The sequence below is a fragment of the Perca fluviatilis genome, chromosome 17, assembly GCF_010015445.1.
Source record: "Perca fluviatilis chromosome 17, GENO_Pfluv_1.0, whole genome shotgun sequence".
NCBI classification, from domain to species: domain Eukaryota; kingdom Metazoa; phylum Chordata; class Actinopteri; order Perciformes; family Percidae; genus Perca; species Perca fluviatilis.
In genome coordinates this window covers 14,456,113-14,483,945 of record NC_053128.1, presented here as the reverse complement: position 1 = coordinate 14,483,945, position 27,833 = coordinate 14,456,113, and the positions used below count along the sequence as shown (strand labels likewise).

The following is a 27,833-nucleotide window of genomic DNA, read 5'->3' as shown; positions in this document are numbered from 1 at the left end:
AAGTATTAGGAATCTTTGCAATTGTAATAACTGGGAATTACACCCTTACCTATTGCTATGCTCATGTGAAAAATGATGAGGATAATTCAATGTTCTCACCACTGGGTGGCGCTCCAGGCTAATATTCCTTTATCTGTGAAGAAATACCACACAGAGGTTCCTGGTATTATAAATGACAAAAAAAATACACATGCTGCCAATTTGAGTGTTTCATATCAATTAAAGCAGGGACACGCAACCGTCACTAAACCCGCATCATCTACTAACTGTACTTCTTGTGTATTCATTTAATTCCTACATTACCACAAATGTAGGTTTTAACATAAATATATTATGCACCGTCTCAAATTACATGACAAATAAAAAAATAAAGATAACTAAATAAATATAAATTGCATGACTTTTATCGAACTGTGTGTATATATACACTCAGTTTCACACCATCATACAAAGAAAGCACATACAACCAAATAATTAAGAACATTATTTATTCAACAGTGGATCTTCAGTAATAAATACATGTACAGATTATTAATTTCACAATAAAATTGAGGGCAAGTTTTTTTTTTTTTTATATATATATATATAAATGTCCAAATGGAGGATTGATATTGTCATGATGGGTAAACAGCATTGACCAGACAGAGAGACAGTATAGACCATTTTATTTCTATGGTCTAGACAGATGAACTAACACGAGAGGCAGACAGGTCAGACTGACAGACAGACAGACAATAACTACAAGTACAAAGTATTGCGTTTTCCACCAATTGGCTCTCTTTTCTCTTTCTGTCTCTCTCTACATGGACAAAATGTCTTTATGCAGTCTAGTCAGTCCACCATCACCATGATGTGCAAATCAATCATAAATTATAAATACAGTATTGCATCACTTCAAAGTGCTACAGAGATAGGTTGCGACAATCTTAAAAAACATAAAAAAAGGTTTGTTTTCTTTGAAACCCTGTGTGTGTGTGTGTGTGTGTGTGTGTGTGTGTGTGTGTGTGTGTGTGTGTGTGTGTGTGTGTGTGTGTGTGTTGTGCGTACATCAGGACCCGGGTATAGAAGCAACCATGGTTGGACTTTGTGCCTTTGGATGTCTAGCCCAGAGTGTAAAGTTTAGCCTGGTCAAAAGCAGAAGCAATACAAACACTGTCTCAAAATTGTGACATTATGAAAATTTGACATGATGTTTGGGTGCGAAGCCCTAGATAGTCACTGCTATTGTTATTGTCCTTGAGTGGATTGTAAGTACAGTATTGCTGTGGACAACCTTTAAAAACAGAGAATCAACGGAATTATAAAAGGACAACTTCCTGTTATTGAATTATGATCTCAAAGCCCAAAGCTATCTTCTCTTTTACCTCCATCAGTCATTTTTTTCAGTATGGATTTAAAAAGTGAAATCAATAAGTAATCGTTTTCTTATTTATCTCACATTTGCTCATTTTAAGGTTTTCAAGCACACTTTACAAAAATGCAATTTTTGCCTAATTCTCATAAATTTACTTTTTATGTTTTAGGTAGATTGTCTTTTAGCTTGGGAAATCCGTTCACACACACTGCTTTATATGTATATTTTTGTGTTATTTGTTGTGTCCATCTGTGTGAGAAATGGAGAGAGAAGCTTGTGGAATAAGAGTCTGTACTGGTGAAATGCTGGGATTAACATTCAGCAATAGGCTTTCTAGAAGCATGCTTAAATCCACGGGATACCTTTATAAACAAGGCACAAAAATCTTGAAGGTGGTGATGCACATTTTAACCCATTAACTACAAAAAATACGATTTTCCAAAGCCTTCTATTGGAGCCAATGTTTTTAGTTAATTTGCTATTAAATTAAACTTGCAGAAAAGAACTGAAACAGATGCCTTAAAAAAAGGTTGGCATGTTTTGGAAAATGGCTAACAGTAAAGAATACAATTATTTATAATGGGTTAAAACATACACAACCATTAGAATGGTACTCTAAGTGGTTGTGTTCCAGAGCCACTGGGCTCCAAATCTTGCCCTCTGATCTAAAAGAAAAGTTATGCTCGACATTTAAGAAAAAAAAAAAAATGTTGTGGCGACATCATTCTCTGACAGTTTTTTTTTCTTGCAGCCCTTTCGTCCAAAACGTTTTTTCTGATGTAGCAGAATGGGTTTCCTACAGTGTGTATTAGGGGCCTGCAGTGGGGTTTCCCAGTCCACTTTTTAAAGGGGCCTGGCCTTTATTTGGCATCTTATTCTTATTCATTTAGCCTGTTCAGTGAGGAGATAAGGAGCAGAGGAGAGGGGGTGGACGGGATGAAGATGAGAGGCAGAGATGAGAGGAGGAAGAGGAGGAGGAGGAATATAAAAGGATGAAAAGGAGATGAGAGGAGAGGAAGGTGTGGGGGACACAGAGAGGAAGAGGACGTATGAAAGACAGGAAGCTCCGGTCAGAGCACCTGTCACGGAAGAGGCTCCTGCTTTCTATCACCGTCTCCTCCCCTCTTTTTTCCATCCGTCTCTTTTGTCTGGCAACAGGAGGGACACCCAAAAGGGGAAAGAGCGGGTGCTTAAAATTCCTCCTTCCTTCCTGTGTCCATCTCCTGTCCTAAAGACCTGTTGTCTCCATAGCAACAGACCCTGACTTCATACTGAGCTTATTCAGTTGGTAGTCATGAATGTGTATGTGTGTGTGTGTGTGAATGAGGCAGAGAGAGAGAGTTTGCTGCTGCTAATGCCTCTCTGTGCCAATGTTTGTGTGTCAGTGTGCCCTTGTGCCTGTTGTTGTTGTTGTTGTCTCAAGTATGGACGTACGTATGGACGGTTTATCTTCAGAAGACGTCAGTCCAACACTCCATCCGAACTTCAAACTGAAACAAGTTTTGAAAGCCAGTTCATTTTTGGTCAGTCTGAAAAAAAATCTCTTGTTAAAAAAATGGAAGGAGCGTTGGCTTTTTTTTTTTTTCCTCAGTCTATGAGTTTTGAATCAGGCACCGTGACGCTTCTCACCTCCCCGCCCTGGAAGCATGTGTACATACTGCCGCCGACAGCTCTTCCAGCCAATGGCAGCCCAGTCTTTTTTCTGAGTTGGTAACCTTGGGCAAGGCTGTGTTTTGGCGATCCATCAGCAGCCGGGGGAGGCCGAGAGCGGGCTGTGGTGCAGGTAGGCGGGGTTCACCACAGAAACCGGGAAGTTGAAAATGAACGGAGAGGCGGCCGTGGCCGTCCGTCGACGCGGCGGTCGTCGCGGAGGACTTGGGCCCGAGCAGCGGGCTTGCTGTGGAGGCCGCTTCGGCGGCCCACGAGGTGGCGAGGAGCTGCGACTCGAACTGCAGCAGCTGGCCCATGAAGCTGAAATTGGGGGAGATGATGCTGCGTCGCCGGCGAACAAACTCGAAGGCTTCGTCCAGACGCACTCGCTTCCTCTTCATCAGGTAGGCCAGGCAGATGGTGGCGGAGCGAGAGATGCCTGCTTTACAGTGGACCAGCACTCGCCCACTGGAGTCCCGTACTGAATCTGAGGAGAGGGGGGGGGGGTCAGAGGTTAGAGGTTTCCATAAATAATAAACACTATTTAGTTTTTATTGGCTACTACAAAAACATCTCCAGACTGAAATATCACTATTGGATAGATTGTTATGGATTTGGTACAGATATTCATGCTCACCAGAGGATGCCCCTAATTATTTCCTCTAGCAGGTCAAAGTTTTCACTCATTGTACATTCAGTCATTCATGGTTTCCAGATAATGTACCCTAATGATGTGTGGTAATGACTTATCCTCTAACAGTCATCTTCAGGTCAAATCTTTCATTTGTCTAATACTTTTGTTTATGACAAAAAGGCCTGCGAAACAAATGACATACCCATCAGCCTCAGCTGTACCTGGTGGTGGTTAGCAAGTGTTAACACGCTAAACTACGAGGGTGTACAGCATAAACATCAGCATGTTGTCAGTGTATGTTAGCATGTTGACTTGCTCAAATCACTGCTGTGCCCAAGGCTAGCCTTGCATTCCCGCTAGCATGGCTGGAGACTCTTAAGACTTGTTGTTTGTTTGTTGCTATGGAGGTGTTTTTCATGGTGGTTTGCTGCAAGCTCAATTTCCATCATGAACAATGACAATGTTTTCCATTTTATTTCATCTCCAAGCAGGTTTGTAGCAGTTCATTTGAAAAAGGCCCCATTTAAACCTGGTGGCACCGAATTTGCTGTATAGCACTGACACACCTCAAAATGTAAAATTCTCAGTTCACTTTAAATGCAAAGGAGAAGTTGATGGCTAATTTCCAGCAGTTCCTCGTGCTTGCAAAAAAAAACTAAATTAATTCTGGGCTGAACATCATGTTTAGCTTTTTCTTTAAATTTTTGAGAAAACAGTTTGTGATCTCTGAACAGATAAAGAAAGAAAAGAATTTTTACGGTTTTACATCATCATTCTGTGTGGACACCATGAACCTTAACACACAAACTGTCACCCGGAATGCAATTTCTTTTTCTCACAGCCACAGAGTATTTTAAGCTTAACAGATGTACAGCTTTGCCTCAAGCTGTTTTCATGCCTTCCTCTCTCTGTGCAGCCAAACTAACCTCAAAGTGAGAAAAGCAGCAAATCACATTTAACTGAAACACGCAAGTGCAACATTTTTGAGTCATCAGCCTCTTTCACACTTCCTCCCCTGTCCTATTTAGGTCTCTGCCTCTTTTGGTATCTTTAGACGCATGCTATTACTTTGAATAACCAGATTTAAGTAATAGATTGATTAGAGCGTTTACAGTAACTCAATTTCCCCAACAGCCATCAGTTTCAATGATTAGTTACACAGTCACGTTATGAAGCATGTGTGCGGCCTGCAGGAAATTAGAAGCACAGAATATAAAGAGGATAATGGAGGGACTTTTTGAAATTGTTTTTGCATGTCGATTAATTTAATCCTATCTTCCACCATTGCCTCTGTTTTTCAGTCTAACTTTTTGCTATCTTCCACACACAAACAGATTTCAGTTAACTCCACCACAGCGTCTGTTCACTCGGTAACAGTGGATGAGTCAGACTCTGGTCCCACAGCAGCTAACCATGACGCATACCAGCACCTACACACACACACACACACACACACACACATACACTCGCAGCACGGAAATCAGGACGTACAGCATGGATATGCAAAGCAAAAGCAAATCACACGCTTTCCTATATTACACACACAAACACAAATGAGAAATTGTGCTCCAGAGAAACGCTTGATTGGAAAATGTTCTCATTCCAAATGCTTTCCTCTGTCTTTTCCTTGATTGTATTACATCGCTTTGTTCTGCAATAGATTAATCGGATTAGATTTGGGTGGGTATTTTCTTTCTTTTTCTGCCTCTCTTAAATCTGCAGAAAAGTGAGTGATAAAGGGCTACTTGGAAATAATCCGTTTCGACAGATCCCAGTGAATAAATGTCTGATTTGTTGTCATGTGCCTGCTCTATATGCACAGTGTGTCCGGTACATCTCTTATCTCTGAAAGCTCTTCTGGGGGAAAATTCTCAGACTCTCGGGAAAATGCAAGGAAAGAAATATCCCAGCACTGAGAACTTAGCACACAGAACAAAGATATTAGATTTAATTTAGTCAGAGAAAATATATATCTAGACCTGCAATGATTAGTCATTTGAAAGAAAATGTATCTCTTTTGATAATCAATTAATCTTTCAGTCAATTTTCAAGCAAGAATGTGAAATATATGATGATTTTAGCTTTTCGGATGTTAGAATTTGCTGCTTTTCCTTGTCTTCCATTATACTAAATTGAATAAATGTGGCTTTTAGACTGTTGGTTGGACAAAACAAGACATGTGATATTATTACCTTCTGCTCTGGGAAACTGTGATTTTTCTGCTGTTTTATAGACAAATTAATCGTGAAATTATCTTATTCGATAATGAAAATGATCCTAAATTAATTGCAACCCTACATACCGGTATGTCTTGTAATGAATAATAAAAAAGTGTCTTTGATGTGTTTTAGCAGACATACTAGACAAACAAACGTAACTACTGTTTTAATAACCTAAAAACGAACCACATAAAGCACAAACCATGCCTGAAGGAAGCTCATTACAGTTGTGGTTTCCCACCATGGGAATGCATTTGTTCTGCTAAGATCTCTCACACACACACACACGCACACGCACACTGACCTATGAATTCAATAGCCTCCAGGAACCAGCTGCTGATGTCTTCTTTATGGTTGTCCTCCACAGGTATACATTTGTATTGGTACGCCCCCTCGAAGTGGTTGGGACAGTCGGCAGACACGTTCAGCAAGGCGGAGATCCCTATGCCGTCCAAAACCTCTTTCTTTGAGGCGTGGAGGGCGCTGCCAAGGTAGAGGAACGGCAGGATCTCAACTGGGCCGCCCTGGACGAAAGACAGATGGAAGGATGATGATTAATATTTTTATTTCATTAGAAATCAGCAGTAAAGAGACAGATTTTCTGTTCTGAGGCAGTTTGTTCATAATTCAGTCATTACGTGAAGAAACGTCTTCTGACCTAACCTGGAGAGCCATGTTGGACAGAAGTTACTTAAACGGAGAAACAGCTTATAGGATAAGACAAAGAATTCACTGTCTCAGTGTGCAACAGAGGCCAGATGGCAGATGACTTCAGTATGTGTGACCACACTTAAATGTTTTGCTAATCACATTAGCCACGCCTTTCATCGTACAGGGGTAGCTTATTATCTGTGTGATTAATGCAGGGTCATTTGATATGGGCTCTGGAGCTTGTTAAGAGTAATTTCCCTGTATTGATAAACGGAGGAAATACCTGAGGGTCTGATGAACTGACTAATGTTTACATGCTTCAGCCATACGATTCAGTGGAAATGTACTGCAAGCGTGTTTTTGTACAACAGATCTATGTTGAGGATTTACATTCACCATTCTCTCATGCTTCGATAAGGACACCTTGTACTAGTTATTCTGAGAAAACTATGCTCCACAGCAACATTTCCTCAGAAAATCAGATCTACTTAATGCCATTTATAACATAGCAAAGATGTGAAGGTTTGAAAAAGGAAATATAAAAACATAAAAATGTGAATACGCGTATGTCCTTTCTGGTTTTTGAAAATAGTATTTGTTGGCTATAACATAAAAATGCCTATAGGCCGACATTAAGTAATATTTTAGTTACTGTACATAAAAAAAGAAATGTATCCTGATTTTTACATGTACCAATCTAATTGTGTATTTCAAAACATATTTGAATGCATATTCCAGCGTAAGAGTAGAAGTGTTGTTTTCACTTTCATTGGATCTGAGGGGTCAGCCAGCTGGCGCTCTATACCGGTAGTGAGACTTATTGATGAGGGCTCGGTCTGTTTATGTCACTGCCGCTGACGACCTCGGTACTGATGCAGGAAATGATCGATACTGCTAAGAGATGTAATGTGAGGGGGGAGTGAGTGGAGGCTGAGAGGAAAATTAGCAAGTGAGATACTCAACAGGAAGCTACAGTATTCCTTGAAAAAAAAGAAGAAAAAAAAAAAACACTTGATAGCGTGGCCGAGACTATGAAGCATTTTTCTTAGAGAACGCACAGAGGCTGGATTGTCTGCGTCTCTCTCCTCATGCGTTCCAGTGGAATTAAACCCAAAACCACATGTGACTGTGAATGATCACTGACCAACAAAACAAGACCACCCGGGTCACAGGAAGTGACGCAGAGGGGAATCAATAGTGAACTATGACCTCTAGCGTAGCCTATCATTAGACAAATAACTCATTCAGACAAAAAGTGGATTTCCAGGTAATGTTCCTGGCAGTTGACATAGCTTTTTCTTGCATGGCCGTTAGACTGAACAAACAAGTTTGTAACTATACTTTCCCTGCTTTTAATACCCAGACTGGGTAAGGAAATGGGGTTGAATAAACGTGGGGAAGTAACAGTAATGTTACAAAGCAAATAGCTTCCAGTGTAGCTCCTGTGTCCAGATGGCAGCTCTCGGTGTGTGTATGTGTGTGCGTGTGTGTGTGTGTAAAACTGCAGTTGAAACACTTATTTGACTGACGTGGCGTTGACAAATTCCAATTACTTGTGCTTTTGTGTGACATTTGTGATTATTTTTCACATTTAAGAATGCAATCATTAGTTGCAACCTTAACTGGCTGAACACACTCGACAGCAGGTTGACACTGGTAAATGTTAACTATATGTCATTTAAAGTGTTCTTTTCAGGCTGAGAAGGGGCGAGTCGGGGTTTGTCTGCATCCTGTGGCGTTTTACCTGTTCGTGGTGCGGCGTCCCACAAGACGAGCAGGCAGAGTCAATGCTGGACTGGCTAGTGAGAGTCGGTATGGATTTGGTTTTTATACAAAACTCTGGGTATTCTGAGAAAAACCTGTCGTATCCACCTAGAAAAGAGACATCATGATCAAATACGATGCATCTTAAAATATCACAATAGAAACAATATTATAGTAAAACATGACAGATTCAATCACTACTGGGGCAGACACACTTTAGGATCCTCCAGGAACATTACAGAAATAGGGTTTTGTGTGTGTGTGTGTGTGTGTGTGGGGGTGGTGGTTATATGCATAAAAGACTACGGAAGCAGTATACATCAGGACATATAAGCATGGCAACCCACACCAGGATTTACACCTCTGCATTCAGTGAGCCTGACATTAAGACAATTTAACCGACCCCTGACCTGTCCTGTGTCTACTATGTGGATTTGAAAACAATTTCATCTTCCCTTTGCTTATTATTATTTTTTAAATTATACATCTGCAGTTCTGACCGCTGCTCCCTGCACCTCAAGGATCACATCAGACTAACCGAGAAATGTCATCTTTATAAGCTACACACATACACTCCTGTGCTTCAAGGCGTCTTCGCCATGATGCACACACAAAAAGAATGCGCCACAGCTTGCAGCAGCTTTGCCTTTTCAAATTCCCTGCAATCTAAATATAGTCTGGTGAAATAAATCAAGATTGATTTTAGGTTTTACAGCTTCCCATCATTGATCTACCCGAAGAAGACGGTTTCTGAAAGGATGATGTGCAAGTCCCTCCGGTTTGAGGCTTCTGCGCACCAGCATTACCTCATTCACTCAGCTCACAACCATTGGTCTGTGAGTGAATGTGTGCAGCTGTGAGTGACTGAGTGAGTGTGCGTAATGTAAAAAAATGACACCAGTGCACAGAAATAGTGCACGATAGGAAGATATTTCAATCTCCGGTTTGTAGCGTATTGAGCAGCTACAACATTCAGTATATTTGTGGCTGTAATAAAATAATATTGATTATATTGGTTGACATTTTTTTATTAGAAATGCCCCATATAGGCTGGTGGTATATCTATTGAAATTAGGCTATTAATGAAATTTGAAGCTATTATTAGTTGTGACTGTCCCATTTAAAGCCTCATTAAAATAAAAAATAAAAAACATTATAATGCACTTCATCATTATTGTTTTTGTAGGGTACATCTTTTTTTTTTACTAATACAAAAGACTTATTCAAGACGAAGTGTAACTTGTATTTGGATATTAGAGATGAAAACACCCTTATTGTGACTAATAAATGAGGCTGAATTAAAAAAAAATAATTTTTTGTGTTATCATTAATAAAACTTATTATAATAATTTGTGTACCTTTTTACCACCCTGTAGTAAGGTTGAATCACAGAATAACCACCACTCATCGGTTACATTGAATTAAATGCTTCCATTGGCCGTTTTGAGGCTACTGGTACTGCTGGTCTATTTTTAATCATACTGAACGTTACATGCTGCAGCTGACCCCATACAACTGAGTGTTATAATGTAGCACATTTACCTTTGAGCAGGTATATTTGTGTGCCAGAGGAGTAACTGCATACGGCGTTGAGCACTACAGTCAGCGTGCTGTCCTCCTTCACCGTCTCCGAGTCCGGCGTTCTCTCGTCGTACAGCACCACGGCGGAGTACATCCCGGAGCGGAGGCGGCTACGGACCTCCTCGTCCCCGGCCAGTATCTGGTCCAGGCTGAGCACGGTGCCCTTGGCCCTGCGGCGGACGATCGTGTAGCAGCGGGCGTTGACGGCACCGCGGATGTGCCCCGCGTTGAAGGCGAGGAAGGAGCGGCAGTCCAGCAGCAGGCACTTGGCGTTGTCGTCCTTTAAGAACCGCTTTACCACCGGGCAGTCCATCTCTCCCAGGTCCTCCATCGCACGTCGTCTCAGAGCTGTGTGTAGGCTTCACTGTCGGTTATCTCCTGTCTGTCTGTCTGTCTGTCTGTCTGTCTGTCTGTCTCTCTCGCTGTGCCCAACACCGCCCTGCAAACTTCGGATACTTTGCGCTTCTCTTCTCTTCTATCCCCGCATTGTAACCGCACTACTCTTCACACTCATTCCGTTCACCTCTTTCTCCTTTCTCTCTCTCTCTCCCTCTCCGAATGTTGTTCCTCCTCAGGATTGTTTCTCTTTTTTTTCCTTTTTTTGTGAATGGGCGCATCGCGTCACGGCGGAAGTGACGTCAACCAATAGCAGCCAATCACAAAGCGTCCAGTTTCCCGTCCCCTTTCCTCCTCTGCCGTTCATTCATAAAAAAAAAAAAGACAGACATCAATGAAACGAGAGGCGATGGGGAAGGAGATAATACAGTGGAGTTTGGTACTCGCCATGCCTTTACCAGCTCATGACCACATTTGGATGATAGTTTGTTATGATGAAATAAAGAAGTTAAAGGAAGAAAAAAAAAACGAAGGCCTACTTGTACATGGGCTAGCCTACTGATATCACTAAGAATTAAAACACAACTCTGCAGCTAGGCTATGTGGAGCCTCTTAGCCTATTTTATCGTTTTTGTTTGTTTTGATTTGTTTAAAGCCACACGATCAGGCTCACTGATCTCATTAAACTGTCCACCATATCCAGTAAAATAAACTCATAAAACCAGTTCCCTGAAATAAATAGTTGTGGCATTATGGAATAAAAGACCCCTGAATTAAATAAATGTGGACTTATGAAATAAAAGACCCCTGAATTAAATAAATGTGGACTTATGAAATAAAAAAACCCTGAATTAAATAAATGTGGACTTGTGAAATACAAGTCCCCTGAAATAGCATTGAAATAAAAATTGTATTGAGTGTAAACTGTATTTGATTTTATTGCTAATGTCTGGTTTTGGTATAATGTGCTGAGAAATGTAAATACGCTAGACTGCAGTTGGGTGTGCTTACATGCGCACATAAACGTTTGTGTGTGCACGTATACATCTGAGTGCGCATCTGTGTGTGGGTGTGTAATCCTACAAGAGGAAACGCAATTTGCATCTCCTATCACACAGCCTTAGTTAGCGTGCCTAGGTATTTGCATGTTGATCCCGTTTCCATGGTTACGAGAGAGGGCAGCACAGCAGCAGATGAGAGAAGGAAAAAGCCAGACACCCTGACACAAACAGACTGGCTGCAAAATAGGCAGACACTCCAGCTAAAAGAGACAGACAGATAAACATTTCCATACAGTACATGGGCATATGGATTTGTGTGTTTTTTGTTGTTGTTCACAGGCCTTAATACTCAACTCTTGAAGTGTTGTGTATCTGATTTATTTTTAATTAATATTTCAACAACATGTAACTGATGTAATACAAGTATGATCTGAGACCAATGTTGAAATTACATTTAGCATCTGAAACTCTTGAAATTCTTGTTAATAATGTCACGGTTCCTGTCTGACATAGTGAAAGAAAAGAGACTGTCTAGACTCAACAGTAAGCAAAAACAAAACCTCTAAAGAGGAAATGTTGCATGGTTAAAAGGCCAGAGATATAGGGATAAAAAGATGTAGGTATGTCTTTAAAACAGGAAGCAGTCACATTTTGTATTAAATGAAAAGGTTTCAGTTTCTGTATATAATACAATTTTTTTTGATTTTCATAGGATACATATTATCTGAAGTTACTAGCCATGACAATTTGTTGTTCCAACACATGTATCTGTCCTCAGTTTCAAAGCGGTACAGCAATTTAGTATTGGACTTCCGTAAAGTTGCAAGTGACAGATTTAAAAAGAACGATCATAACTGATGCAGCAAAAGGTCGAGATATCCTGAATTTTAGTTCCGTACGGGCCAAACTCCAAAAACACTGAATTCTACATTTCCCATAAAACAACTCAATAGAATCTTTCATTAGATCTTCCCTGGCACATCTTTCAAGCTTGACGTTTGTTGCAATGCAGTGTTTCCTCCTATAGATTTGTAGCTTCAAAAGATACCACTTGAATTATTATTATTATTATTATTATTGTTATCAGACTTGACAAAGCTCCTCGTGCCCTTTATGGAAATATCTGCCTTTCTTGTTTGTCATTCATGCCTCTGGATAAGATTTTGTACAATATATCCACATTTTCCAAGTGTTAAAAGTGACTCTATGCAGAAAATGTTGTATGATATATAGTATATATATATATATATATATATATATATATTCGGTGTGCATGTAAATGTGTGTATCAAGTTTGCTGCCAGTGAACAGTTAACAGAAGCACTGCAGCAAAAATAAATCATGAATGAAAGGACCTTGAATGTTCAGACGAGAAGAGGTAAGAGGTAAGATGGAAGACGAGACAGCGACAGGCACAGCAGGGAGGAAGTGGAGGAAGAGATGAAGGATGGCAACGACAGAGGGAGGAGAGTAGGTGAGGGATGGATGGATGGATGGATGATTGAGCAAGAAAAAAGAGGTGATTACTTATGTTGGATTGCAACCTCTAGTGTCCCATATAAACAAACGCACACACACACACACACACACACACACACACACACACACACACACACACACACCACGCCGCATTACTATCAACCCTAAAAAATGCCTTCGCGCTGCCTGGTGCTGCTGCCGTAGCAACAAGGGAGAGGTGTGGGAGGGTGGAGACATCAAAGGGGACTGCAAGGGGATTGGCTGGAGAGAGACTCTGCACTGATGTCATCCCTCTCCCACTGCTCTTCCCTGTCCATCCATTCATTCCCTCATATCCCTCGCCCCCATGCCGTCATCCATCAATAAAGTGGATGAGTTAGAGACAGGGAGAGAGAGAGAGAGAGAGAGAGAGAGAGAGGACATTTTGTATATGAGCTTTGCACACGTCAGTGTTGGTAAATATCTCTCGTACTCCTTTTTTACTCCTTGTCTTCTCTCTAATCATGCACTTTGTGTCTTTTTTTACCCTCATCATCCTCTCTCTGTATAATGTTGATAATTTTCTCACTTACAGGCACAGTGCATATTACAGTGATACAGCTTTTTTGTAAATGGAGTGGTTAGCTAAAAGGCTTTCATCTATAGTCCCTTCACATGTGACACAGGCCCTTCAATAACATTTAATCATACAGAGCAATAATAAAAAGAGAATGTTTTTGTGAGTAAAGATAATAAGAATTATATACAGTAGAACATCATGATGCAAAGTGTCAGGTACTGATTAAAAATATGCAACACAGAAGCATAATGTACAATACATGCCAAAAATCCTGACACACTCACAATTTTCAGCAAGAAAGTGAATAGGTGTATCTCAAAATGTCAAAGTATCCCTTTGAATGAGCTCTAGATGAATAGTATGTAATGTAACTGTATAATATATAAACAGTAGTCAATAATAGTGCAATGAACTGCTGTTGTTTTAGAACGGAAATCCTGCATACATTGAGTACAAATAAAGTCCACAAGGCAGGATAATTAAAACACCAACACACCATTAAAAAAAACAACATACACTCAGACTTGTATGAGTGTGTGTGTATGTAATTCATGTGTGTACGTTCTAGATCTGTCCCACTCTCCAATCCCATAATCCAGTGGTTAAGCCTTGACTGAGTGCCACAACATTTTCATGAATGAGTTTGTGCCGTTTGTCATGTGTCTGTGTGAGTGTGTCGATAGAGGCAGGGGAGAGAGGGATGAAGGAGTGACAGTTATGTGTGTGAAAGAGGAACAAAAAAATGAACATATGAGAGAAAAAACGATGAGAGAAAGAGCTACTGTTCTGTTGTTTCTGTGATGTTCTTGTTTTTAAATTTATATATTTTAGTTTACTCAATGAATTGTATGCATGTATTTTTTTCCAATAAAGCTATTTGAATTAGAATTTAGCAGTTAAGGAGAGGGGGGAGGGAGGGAAGGCTAAATAGAAAAAAGGTAGAGTGAGAAAGAGGGCGAAGGATAGAGGCAGGGGGAGTTGAGCAGCGGAAGTGAGTGGTGTGGTGGGGGTTGTTACTCTGTTTGGAGCAGATCCATATTTTTTCTGTCAGAGGCAAATTCTAGTCACTGACAAACAGTTTAACCTTTTCACTGGGACAATTTTTCGACCCCTCTTTTGAAATAAAAACAGGACAAACTCTCAGACCATGCTGTATGATCTGTTTTTACTCTTTAGGAAAAGGACACATAATGGAAAAAATATGCAACAGGTGTCTAACACATTAAAATGCTGGTTTACCGAAATCCCAAATAAGGCATACCACTCTCTACAATACAATAATGGTGAGTAAATTATTGTTGTTGTGCTGTTCAGAGCATGAAAAAAAGAGCAATGTGTCCCAGTTACTCAGCATAGTAACTATCTGCATGGCTTAATGGGGTAAGTGAGAAAACACTGTTTTGAGAGTTGAGTGAAATTTCCACAATGAAATTTCTTCACCGACTATTTGTAGGCACACGGTACCCTTTAGTAGTTCCCAACCCTTTGGCTTGTAAACCCTTAAAAGAAAGTAGTGTCTTACAGTACTTGCATCCTCTAGTTGCATGTGTCAGATTTTGGAAATCAAACATTAAACAGAATGGAAATAAGTTTCGATATTTGTGTAAACCTGAATTGATGTATTAGATAAAAACATGTGATGCTAACGCTTTAGGAAATGTTTTTTTGGGTTGGAATGTTTATCCAGAGCTGTTTGTGGAGACTCTGTGGGTTAATGAGTAATAAAACAGGTCACCAGCTGCTTATCCTCATTTCAGTGGACCAACTTACTGAACACACACACACACACACACACACACACACACACACACACACACACACACACACACACACTGAATCCCTTCTCGTCTGGACCTCACATGCTAACCTAGTGCAGCGAGGCTGCAGACACTCTGTCGGCACACACGCACGTGCCTAATTGCCTGAATGCTCCAACTGGTTATTGTGAATGGGAATCGTGAGTTTCTTATTTGATCATTGTGTTGCCTACTTCCTCCTCGGCCTTAAGTGCAAACACTGCACTATTTGATAATCTCTAACTTTTGACCCGGCTTCAGTTTATGTTTATTTTTTATTTTCAACCAAATTTAATAAGAAAAGTCGATACAGAACAAATTTACAATGATGACCTGGCAAGAATCAGAAGTTGTTGTGACTTCAAATTGGTCGATTTATGACTTAGCACGCTTAGCACCGCCCATGACGATTATAAATCAGAGCACGTTTTTCTCCCCTCCCGGAATGCTGTGTGGACTAGCCAGACCCTCCTCTACAGCGCTGTGGAGGAAGGTCTGGCAATGCGAGACTAGGGTAAGAGAAAAGAGAGTGGTATCAATCTTCTTATCTAACTCGAAAGCAAATAAATGCGTTTCCAAAAATGTCCAACTATTCTTTTAACGTAAATGTCAAACTCTGCCTTGGTGTTAGCACCACATGCTAAGCTTCCAGCACTGTGAGGAACACGCAGCTACACTTTCTATGTTCAAAGAAACCAATGAGAAAAACAATGAAGCCTAACAGAAAATGTACATTACATAAAGCACGCCTTTGCTTGTCATGGAGAATTGCTATTACAGTGGCATGACATTTTCAACCCAAATTGCAGCAAATAAACCTAAAATAAAAGTGGCATTACGTGTATATGATCTTTTTTTTCCTTCTGTCTCTATCTATTTCTCTCTCACACACACAAAAAACACTTATTCATCATTCAAATCCCTGTGTGTGTTTTGAATAGTCAAATTAGCACAGGATGAAACGGTGAGATCATATTCAAACCTATTCATATTTTACTCAAACATCTGTAAGCCATGGGCAATTGTGCACCCAAACATTCCTGTTACACCTACAACGTTCAAACTGCGTTTTCAAACTAAGAGGCTAATACAAATATTGTTTTAGTAAATGAGAATAGAAGAGGTTATGATCCTGGAGGAAGCTAAGGTTTTCTAAAGTACCTTCCTGTAATAAATATTGTCTCAGTTTGGGCACAAGTCCAGACTGCTTGTTTTTATATGGTGCAGTCTGGGTAATGTCCACAGCCTGGTGCAGAGGGGTATAAGAGACAGCGGCGATACCAAAGAGAAAGGTGAAGGTACAAGCAGGCATCATATTTAGATGACGTGGTGACATGAAACAGTTTCCAGCACAGTTTTGTATCACTTACGGCTAATGTTCAAGTTGTTATGGCCCGGTCACACCAGACATGCACAGCAAAATTCAGTTTTCACAAAATGTGTAGGCTTAGTTATAGAAGCTTGGTGACATAGTGACTACGTGCAGGGCGGTTACATGCCAGTCCGACATGCTTCTATTCAGACATGCCGCTAATCCGACATGCTGCTATTCCCTAACCCTAACCCCACACCCTAACCCTAATGGAAACAATAATTGTCGGAGTGGTGGGACGTTTGAAAACAATGGAAGTGCCGCCACTCCGACAATTAGACGTCAATTTCGGAGTGGGGGTATGTCAGAATGGATGGCGGAACCGCGCAGGGCTAGTTGGTAAACTACTGTAGATAGCAAGCTAACCGCTGACACGCTAGCCAGCCGGGAACAGGCTAACACAGTCATTTTCTCTGTACAGGACGTTTACTCCCCATAGTCTTTTGTTCTCTGGACTGTTGTACATCATTTCATTCAATAAATGTTACTGGAGAAAGATAAAAGCTCTCTGAGCTAGCCTGCTTGCTAACTGCCAGTTATCAAGCTTCTTAGCTCAGTTGCTAATGGGAAAAAAGGTTCACAGCCTAGTCATGTAAATCCTAGTCCAAACTATAACTCTCAAATCCTTCCTCTTTTGTAATGCAGTTTCAGAGAAATGAAAGTAGATGATGCAACATCTCCATTTTGGATTCTCCAGCTCTCTGTTCTCCCATAGGTCAGCACATTCAAGATGTGCTAGAGTTCACGTAAACTGAACCTGAGGTGAAAAATATACACAGATTTACCTAATCCACTGGAATTAATTGATTTTGCTGCAACATTTAACTGTACCTGTAAATGTGAGAATAATGTGAAAATAATAGTTGTACACACAAAACATACACACAACATATAATAAAGTTAGATAAAACTGACAAATAACTGACACAGTTAGTTGTGTATGTCAGTATAATTCAGTACCGTCAGGGGCAAATATGTCCCTGTGTAGATGTGTCAAAGTGAGAAAGAAAAAATACTTTTTGCCATTTGGTGACAACTACTAACCATTAATGACCTCTTTAAATCCTTTAAAGAAAAAAAAAAAAGATTCACATTATTTGCATCAGTGGCTCAGCTTCTCTCACTGAGTTTTGAATGAACGACTATGAATGAAGACAGTGAGGAGGATTATCTTCAAGTCAGTAGCAGGCAGGGCTAAAGCACAACTTGTGTGTGTGAGTGTGTTTGTCTGACATGTGGCAGTCTGAACAGAACGGACACGGGGATTAAAGACAGGAAACAGACTGCCATTAAAACCCCTTTCCACATCCGTACACAAACACGTACTGCTGCTAGCATGCACCAAGACACACAACCTGGCACCGCACTCTCGCCGTCACCTCATGTGGCAGAGGTGCGTCAGACTTGACACACAAGTTGACGTCATCAATCTGACATGTTTCAGTTTGAAAAACTGTGACGGAGCCACAAACTGTGATTACCCAGGCAACGAGTGGGGTAACTATGACTGGTGACGACAGGTAGAAACATACGTGCGGACACACACATAGAGACAAGCACATAATCTCAAAGCACACATGTATATACAGAAAGACAAACCATGCTGAAGTCGTGTTGACCTGTGTCTCATACCTTTCTGTTAATTTTCCCAGAGACAACATAAAGGGCAGCTGACCAGTGATGGAGGGTACATGGGGAGGAGGGGGAAAGGAGAGGAAGACAGGAGATGAATGGGGGAGGAACGAGAGGAAGCAGAGTGTCCTTGTTAATGTGACACGGTCACATTTAAGTGATTGAATTTCCTCTGTGTGAGTGTGTGTGTGTTTGTGTATGAGTGTACAGCCATGAGTCAATTGCCCAATTGTTTGACAGCCAACATGACTTGAGTTACACAACACACAACTGAAACATTTCCCCCCCTCTGTACCCGCTGGAGGCTCAAAATAAAACTCAGGGCTCAAGGTGTTAAAACAATCTGACTGCCACAGTAGGCCTACATGCAACTGAATCCTATTATGTCCTGTGTGTTGTAATATTTGTCAAGCTAGCTCTCGTCCTGTGTGCTTCCTGCTCTCATGCTGTATGAATATGCAGCAGAGAAGACAAAGATGTAAGATGTTGGCGTGGCCTCTAGCTCACCCAGTAAGAGCGTTTGCACCATGTTGGCTGAATCCTGCAGCGGCACGGGTTCAAATCTGACCTGCTGCCCTTTGCTGCATGTCGTCCCCCATCTCTCTCCCCCTTTCCTGTCTATCCACTGTCACTCTATAATAAAGGGAAAAGCCCCAAAAAAAGATGTTGATTGTAACTAAACTTTCACTTGCGGAACCTCATGGAGGAGCTTGAACCAAACAACCATTTACATGCTTTTGCTCAGTGGGTTGAATGTCTTGCCTCTTAACCAAAATGACTCGTATAATATAGTATATCTGCCATTTAACTTCTGTCTCTAGCTTACATAACCCTCACAGATATGGCAATAAGTTAGGATTTACTTATCTTTTGTCAGTTTTGAAATAAAACTTATTGTATTTATTACAATATTGCTATTGCTCTAACCTGGAGAAAAAAAGGCAACCCAGCTGAAGCTGATGTATGGTGGCAACATTGTTTACACAATATTGGAGGATATGGCAATTTCCTTTGATTTAACTTTACTAATGATGGGCTAATCTTATTGATGCAGCCACCACAGCAAAAAAAAAAGAAGTTTATTCAGGTTCCAGGCAACAATAGCCCGCAGCTGTGCACGTCCCTGATCTTGATGCTTTTAAGAAAATCTAGAAGAATTGGGGATTTGCACATATGTAAGCAGATAAACTATTAATGAAGGATTCTTTTGCCATCTACCAGCTGAATCCAGTAGCAGTAGTGGTTAGGAAACAGCACTGGACCAATAACATCAAAACGCTCCATTAAAATTAATTAATTCCAGTAGAAACCAGAAGACCTGCAATAACATTTCTCTAATGGATTCCTTTATCAAATTACAGGGAAACATTGTCTGAAAGCAAACATACACTGTTTAATGTTTCCTAAAGGAAAACCAACTCCCATTCATGTGTGAACCTGCAAACAATAGCCTGCTTACAGAACTAACTTGCCAGCTGCTGTCCACACAGACACAGTGTGGACATGGTGGATCAAGCAAACTCTTCATTTTTGCCCAAACTTCTTATAAATATATTGAAGATTTGCACATTAGTTGCTGATCAGAAAATGCATGTGTGAACATAAACAGTTATTTGAACTAGCGTAAAAAATGTAGCCATATTTTGGCAAAAATATGGGTATATTAGCGTGCTGATGCTGCATAATCCTTTGAGAAGTTTTAATGGAGGTTTTGAAAGTGGGTTCTTTTTTTAGCAGCTCACTGTAACTGTTGTGAATGTGACTACAGCTGCATAAGAGCAATGACATTTCCAGCCTACAAGCAGTGAGTGTTTGATACTAAAGACATAGAACAGATTTTTTGGAGATACAACAAATGTTTTAAATATGAATACTGCTTTTGTTTACACTTGATAGAATTGTTCATACGGTAACATCAGATCCAAGGATCATCCTTCCAAGGAAAGCATTTAGTTCACTTATTCAGTAATTTGACTCCTGATTTCAGAGGAAAAATGTGATAATTAAACAGCACAGCCTATCCAAATAGATAATGCTGTTGATTTTAACTTGAGCAACTTAACTTTAACTTGGGTTTGAATCCATGGAACGATAAAGATACTGAGAAGAAGGCGGAGGCGAGAGACTCTGAGGCAAGCGTTTTTATTTTTACATCTCAGCACATACCGCCTTCTCCAGGATAAAAAATGAACACACAAATCAACTGAGAAGACTAAGGAGACAACTGACAAGCCTGCCTTTAAACGTTATAAGAAAATATTTTATTTCAATGTTATTAATTGGAAGATGTAACTTGATGCCATCTTCAAACGGTTTATAATAAATAATTGCTCTTTCTTTTGCTGGGATGTTTTTTGCCTTCTCCTGCAGATTTATTGTTTAATTTTTCTGTTTTTATGTGGTTGTGTATATATATATACAGAACTATATATATATATATATATATATATATATATATATATACACTTACCTAAAGGATTATTAGGAACACCCTACTAATACCGTGTTTGACCCCCTTTCGCCTTCAGAACTGCCTTAATTCTTCGTGGCATTGATTCAACAAGGTGCTGGAAGCATTCTTTAGAAATGTTGGCCCCTATTGAGAGGATAGCATCTTGCAGTTGATGGAGATTTGTGGGATGCACATCCAGGGTACGAAGCTCCTTCCACCACATCCCAAAGATGTTCTATTGGGTTGAGATCTGGTGACTGTGGGGGCCATTTTAGTACAGTGAACTCATTGTCATGTTCAAGAAACCAATTTGAAATGATTCAAGCTTTGTGACATGGTGCATTATCCTGCTGGAAGTAGCCATCAGAGGATGGGTACATGGTGGTCATAAAAGGATGGACATGGTCAGAAACAATGCTCAGGTAGGCTGTGGCATTTAAACGATACCCAATTGGTACTAAGGGTCCTAAAGTGTGCCAAGAAAACATTCCCCACACCATAACACCACCACCACCAGCATGCACAGTGGTAACAAGGCATGACGGATCCATGTTCTCATTCTGTTTACGCCAAATTCTGACTCTACCATCTGAATGTCTCAACAGAAATTGAGACTCATCAGACCAGGCAACAGTCTTCAACTGTCCAATTTTGGGTAGCTCGTGCAAATTTTAGCCTCATTGTGGTACCCGGTGCGGTCTTCTGCTGGTGTAGCCCATCCGCATCAAGATTGTTCGTGTTGTGGCTTTACAAATACTTTGCTGCATACCTTGGTTGTACCGAGTGGTTATTTGAGTCAAAGTTGATCTTCTATCAGCTTGAATCACTAGGCCCATTCTCCTCTGACCTCTAGCATCAACAAGGCATTTTTTCACCCAGAGGACTGCAGCATACTGGATGTTTTTCCTTTTTCAGACCATTCTTTGTAAACCCTAGAAATGGTTGTGCGTGAAAATCCCAGTAACTGAGCAGATTAGGAAATTCTCAAACTAGCCCATCTGGCACCAACAACCATGCCACACTCAAAGTTGCTTAGATCACTTTTCGTTCCCATTCTGACATTCAGTTTGGAGTTCAGGAGATTGTCTAGACCTGGACGACATCCCCTAAATGCATTGAGGCAGCTGCCGTGTGATTGGTTGATTAGATAATTGCATTAACGAGAAATCTTACAGGTAGGTTCATGTTTCTGTATATGTGTTATATACTATATATACTATATTACATTTTTAATAGAAATAAATAAATATTGTATGCTGGGTTTATAAGATGTGGACATAGAGACGGATGAATAACTACTTGCTGTGAAAGAACATACCGTACATGCCGAGTCAACTGTTCCTCACTACATAAAGGTAAAATTGCTCTCTGCTGTCTGAAAATCACATTCTCATTCTGCTTAATCGAATTGCAGTCTTCTTTTCTGCTACAGTAACTTCCAATCAGACCACTAAATATCATCATATTTCAGATGTGAGGGTCAAGTCACATTTACTGGACCTCTCAGCTAATCTCATTGTGTTGTGGCTGATATGACATGATATTTTGCTCTTTTAAAGCATTATCAACATTGATATTGCCATGGGTACCCATTGTCTGTTTATGCTGCAAGCAATACTATCCATGCCCTTTGCTTTAACATGATGTCTATAAATAGCCACCCTGTAAAGAGCAACTTTTGGACAATATTTACAGAAGAGTTGGGCTGTCAGATACAGGAACTGAACTTATTGATGGTGGCCCAAATTCTGGGAAAAAAACGATAGTGAGTTATCTTTTTGTTTTTTTTGACTGCACTCTCCATATCACATATGTCCCACTAACCCTTTTTCTTCCCGGCCCGGCCCCCCCTTTTCCCCAATTTTTTTTCCCCCCATAAATGCTTTTAGCTTTTTACGCTTTCGCTTCAACATTTTTTTTTTTTCTTCGGGGTTTTTTTTTTTTAATTTTTTTTTTTTAATTTTTTTTTTTTTTTTTTTTTTTTGCTTTTATGGCACTGTTAATGTCTCTGATTGTGGTTGCCGGAAACACTTGATAATATTTTGGGCCTCTTGTCTCGTTTGTTGTCTACTGCTGGGAATGTTAGCCATCTCCATTGTACTTGAATTTCACCTTGTTTATCACATTCAGGAAGACACTATGTGGGCAGGATTTAATACTTCATTCCTTCTTCAAAGCCTGAAACCATCCAAACCCCAGGAGGAAGTTATCACTGGAGAGTACTGGAACTCACAGTCCACCTCCTACTTATTCCACCAGTAGCAGCCAAACACTAAGCCCATTCTTCAGTTTCTATGGAAATGTGTTTTTCTTTTTGAGAGAGTTTCGCTGTTACTACTCATGTTCTAACTGCTGTAACTGTGCAAAGACAAACATCTCCTCCTACACTCCCACTGGGATATGCTCTGAGGAGGTAAAAACTGCATGGAGAACACAGTGATGTACAGAAGCAGTGAATTAAGACAACACTCTTACAAGTGTGAGGGCTGAATGGAATTGAGAAAAAGGGGTTTTTGCGTGTTCATTGGAGAACCGATTTTAGCTATAACTGAACCCACGTTTCAACAGTTAATCTCCAACCTATACGCCATGAATTATTTCCATTTTCCACTTCCGTTTTCCACTTCACGCATGCATTCAGATTACATGTCTTGATGTACAGGCCAAGCAATGTAGAATCAACACTTCTGACAGTCTCAACAAAAATAGATATTTGGAATTCAAAATTGTAATTATCATAAAACTAAAGTTACCACCTTGCGGTTGTATGCCTCTGCCAACCAGTCAAGTTGCAGTTTAAATGCACGTCTGTCCTGGCTCCAATCAGACATTTGTGTGAAATGTTGTCATAATTAGCGTATGAATTCTTGTCACAGTGACCTTTGACCACCGCAATCTAATCAATTGATCCTTGAGTTCAAGTGGACATGTGTGACAAATTTGAAGACATTCCCTGTAGGGGTCCTGAGATATCGTGTTCAAAAGAATGGGACGGACGGAGGGAGGGACAACCCAAAAACATAATGCCTCTGTAATGTTGTCGCCGGCGCTGAGGCATACCAATAGCGGACGGTCACATATTCTTTCCGAATTGTAAAGTACATCCTAGTATTGTAAATGGGACTATTTATATTATTATGACTTGTGAGTTTGAGGTAGTTAAGAGTGACACCTTTCTTTGAAACTTAGCCACTTACACTGCTCTGGTTATTATTACAGTGCGCTTATATAATCCCATGTCTCCATACTGCTCATCGCCACAATCAACCAATATACCGGTACTCACTCATCTCTGCTGAGTGTGCCTTTATTAACTGTGCCTTTGATTCAATCATCTGTTCTACAAGCATGCTTCTTTAGTGATGCAACTACTGTTTTATGAATGTATCATAAACTATATAGAGTTAAGTACAGGTATCTGTGGAATAATAGAAGTACATTCTGCGAGCTAGTTGAGATAGACTTGCATTGCCTGCAACACTAACAGACACGACACAATCTACTTGCTGTGACGTATTTCTAATCCACCATTTAAAATAGGGCAAAGTATTTACTGTAAGTCTGCAATGCTTTGATCATTCTTGTGTTCTGTCATGCCAGCTGCACCTGAAAACTCTGCTACCACTACTGCTAGTACGTCATAAGCCATATCTCCCCAGTACCCTGGGGAAAACTTATTAATCATCACTCCCCAAATCGGCTGTAAGGAGTGACGAGGTCAGAGTCTATAGCCAATATTGTCTGTACATATTCTGCATTCATATAATTATCCATTCCACATTAGTTGGCTGACTAAAATAAGGAAAGTTTAAAAGATTGCAGTAAACTCAGGATGATGCATGACTATCACCCATTTCTAAACTCTGCAATTCTATTAGATAACATTATATATGAAATAATGTGTGATTGTATCACCCGAAATATTCAGCTTGACAACTGAATAAACAGCTAAGTTCACTATGTGTAAATCATGGCCAGGAGTGAAAAAGGGACTATTACAAAAGTGGCCTGACCTCTTAATTCAAACTGTGTGAGCACAGCTAATACTGTGGAAGAAACAGGACTGCTATTGTTGTGTCTATATCTGAGCGTGTTGGGAAGCCAGCTTTCCTAATAGCTGAGGATAAACATACTTTTCACAGAGCTCTGTAACACCAAGCAAACGGCACAGATTGAGGCTAAGAATGCAGTCTGGATGGTGCCCTGGTCTGACCAAGATTTATGATATTTTAAGCAATTTAATTCAGGGAGTGGAAGTTAGTTGTCCAGTTTGTCTAAAAGTGAACCGGAATTAAAATGCATATAATAATAAGTGTCATAAAAGTAACAAAAGTTTGATTTAAACCAGGAACAATCTGATCAAGCAATAAGTAAATAACAATACCCGTCTGGTAAAATGACATAGCCACACAGGAGTTAGTTTGATATTTAAATAGTGCAGTAGGAAGGCAAGGGATACATTATCCTTTACAACCCAATCTCAAACAGTTTGGACATTAACTTTGATGCTACTGAAGATGTATATCTTTAAAAACAGGTCATGAATATAAACTTTCATTTAAAAAAAAAAAAAAAAGGTAAATCATTTCCTAAAAAGAGCTGGGCACTGTAATTTTTAGCAAACGTTATCAAACGTTTACAAAGAGTAAATAGTGCATTTGTTGGGGACTATTTTCAGGGGCAGATTAATACACATTTGGTGGGCTGGTAAGTATTTACAGCTTCAGGACAGTGTAGGATTGACTCAAAATAAACTACTGTGCCAGTGTCCATGGTAATGAAGGAACACGTCACCCAGTGCAACGGTGTGTCTCACTAATATGTCTCTAATCGTTTTTGGACACAATGGTGCTCTATGACCAAAAGGAATACGATATATCAGGATTTGAATACACAGTTGTTGGTTTGGTTCTTTTGCTAACAATAAGAAAAATATATTGCTTCATATTCAGCCTCATTTTTTAATGCCCAGTCTTTATTGTTACTAACAATAAAAACATGTTGTAATGTATTCAAATATAAAGACACTGTGCAGCAGCACATATGAATAGCTATTAGTGACTTCAGCATAAAAATACAGTTGTTAAATGTTGACTTTTCATTAAACTTTGCCTCTCCTAGACAACTTCTTTTCTCTCCTCTCCTCTGACCTCTCCCCTCACCTCCTCTTCTTCCTCCCAAGCGGACGTCACCGGAGACAGGGCCATTACCCCGACAGCTAAAAACAGGTCAAGTGTTGTTCCATGATGCCGAAATGAATGACTGCAGTCCCAAAGAGAGGAGAGGGGGAGAGATGGAGGGGAGTGACATGAGAGACAGAAGAGGAGGACGAGTGGTTAAAAGTGTTTGAAAGAGTATGTCAATTAGAGAGGGAGGAGGGAGTTTGGAGAGGGATGCTTTTACTCAACTCTACTCCCAAGCACTCATGCGACTCCCGTGTTTTCTAACCATCTCTCACATTACAATTGCAACATCATGGAACAAGACTTGATTGTAATTGTGAAATTATAATAAGAGTCACAAGAGGATGACAGCTAGTCCAGAAATAGTCTGAATGCTTAGTAGGCCGGTGCGTTATTTGTGTGTCAGAAGCATCTAGGTCAAGATAATGTCTATGCTAATGCATGACAATGAATTTGTCCAATACTTTGGTTTATAAATAAATACCTGCAAAACTAATGACATTCATCAGCCTCAGCTGTACTTTATGTTTAGTGCTAATTAGCTAATATTAGCATGCTTACATGCTTAACTAAGATGGCATTGTAAACATTGTACCTGCTAAACATCAGTCAGTCACGCTGATGTAAGAAATAGGCTCAAAGCATCGCAGCCCTTCTTAATTCAAAAATAAATGTAGGCCATATTATCTGAATACGAAAGTCAATGTTCAATTTCAAATTCATAAAGGCTCTAACATAAAGGCATTCACTCTCTGACTTCAGTGCTGTCGACTGAGGACATAAACTATGCAGTAGATCGTAAGCTGTGTCCGCACATCCATCGACTTCCTCAACAAGTCACAGGAAGTTCATTAATATTCTACGGGCGACCTGAAACTCAACTGATGTTACAGTATAACCAGAAACTAGCTCACTACTTCTGTCTGTCAGAGGCTCTCAAATCAAAAGATATAGGTCCACGAATGATTTTATACATATATTTGGCAGAGTGAGAGCTCCCTGATGAATCTGAGCTGCAGCACGGAGTTCAGCAGCACAGGGAAGATAAATTAAACAGTGCTTGATGGCACCTCAGTGACTAATAGCTTTTTCTTCCTGCTTGTCTGGGCACAGACAAACACAGTATGCAGCAAGGAGTGTGTGTGCTGCATTGACGGACACATGCTTGTGCGTTTATGTGAGTGTGTCTCTGTGTGTGTACAATGACAGCTCACTAAACCCCCTTCCCAGTGTCTTTCAGCTCCAATATCAGCTCCAAATGTGCATGTCTGGCTAATTAGCTTATGGCCTGCAGTAATAATGCTAACATGATGTTAGTTGCCAGGCCAAAGAGCATGTCATAAACTAACCTCTTTATTAGTGGGGTTACCGGTTACGTTGGGAAAAGTCCCATTCAGCAAAGCAAAAGTTAGCATGTTAGCAAACACTCATTGTTTTATTGCAGATCTAATGTAGAATGCGTGTGTTTATAGTTCTGTACACTCTATTATCACCAGTCGACTTTAAGTCTACTGGGTCTATAAAAACTGTGCTGGGTGCATGTATCACACATTGTTTATATAGTGACTACTATTTGGTTGTATGTGGCAGGGTTGGGCGGTGGGCTTTTCCTGCCTTTACTTCCTGTTGTATACCCTATTAAAGGCCAACAGTCCACCGGGAGTGGACAGATAGGACAGTCATGTGGTAATTAGCTCCGCTCATTAAAACTGACCTCAGGCTTTGTTCTGCCATCTGGATACACTGGCCTACCTCCTGTTAGACATGTGTGTGTGTGTGTGTGTGTGTGTGTGTGTGTGTCCGTCCATTCCAATATGATTTCCTTCTTCTCACAATCCTCGATGGAAAATGAGTGACCTGTAGTGTATTCTATATCTGTATATCTATCTATTGATCTATCCTTTCATACAACATGTGCATACAATGTGAGATGTATTGAATATAGGATCCTGTGCACATAATAAAAATTTAAGCTTCACACACACACACACACACACACACACACACACACACACACACACACACAAACACATTCTAAAAAAAGCTGCATTTTGTTATAATCTACACGCAAGAAAGAAAACAGACGTCGCTTTTGCTCATCACATTCTTGAAATGAATCAACATTACATTCACAAGAGCAAGTTTAGTATAGCCATTGTTTGTGGCTGCA

General features: G+C 40.2%; 2 protein-coding genes across 3 annotated transcripts in view; both read right to left on the bottom strand.

The window, feature by feature from the left end:
- Positions 1-626: 626 nt before the first annotated feature.
- Positions 627-10,426, bottom strand: dusp4 (dual specificity phosphatase 4). Its single transcript, XM_039779903.1, is given in 5 exon segments — positions 627-3,254; positions 3,256-3,491; positions 6,162-6,381; positions 8,253-8,380; positions 9,815-10,426. Coding segments are annotated over 5 exon segments (1,110 nt in total). The 5' UTR covers positions 10,185-10,426; the 3' UTR covers positions 627-3,098.
- The window catches only part of LOC120545508 (beta-amyrin 28-monooxygenase-like), a 120,033-nt gene continuing 102,448 nt past the window's right edge, over positions 10,249-27,833 (bottom strand). The window contains exon 11 of one of the 2 annotated variants that reach the window (XM_039779896.1): positions 10,249-10,545. In XM_039779896.1, coding sequence (XP_039635830.1) covers positions 10,510-10,545 — 36 coding nt within the window. In that variant the 3' untranslated portion in view covers positions 10,249-10,509. Of the gene's footprint in view, positions 10,546-25,607; positions 25,743-27,833 lie in introns of those variants that run through there. The other variant, XM_039779897.1, reaches the window with a different exon arrangement.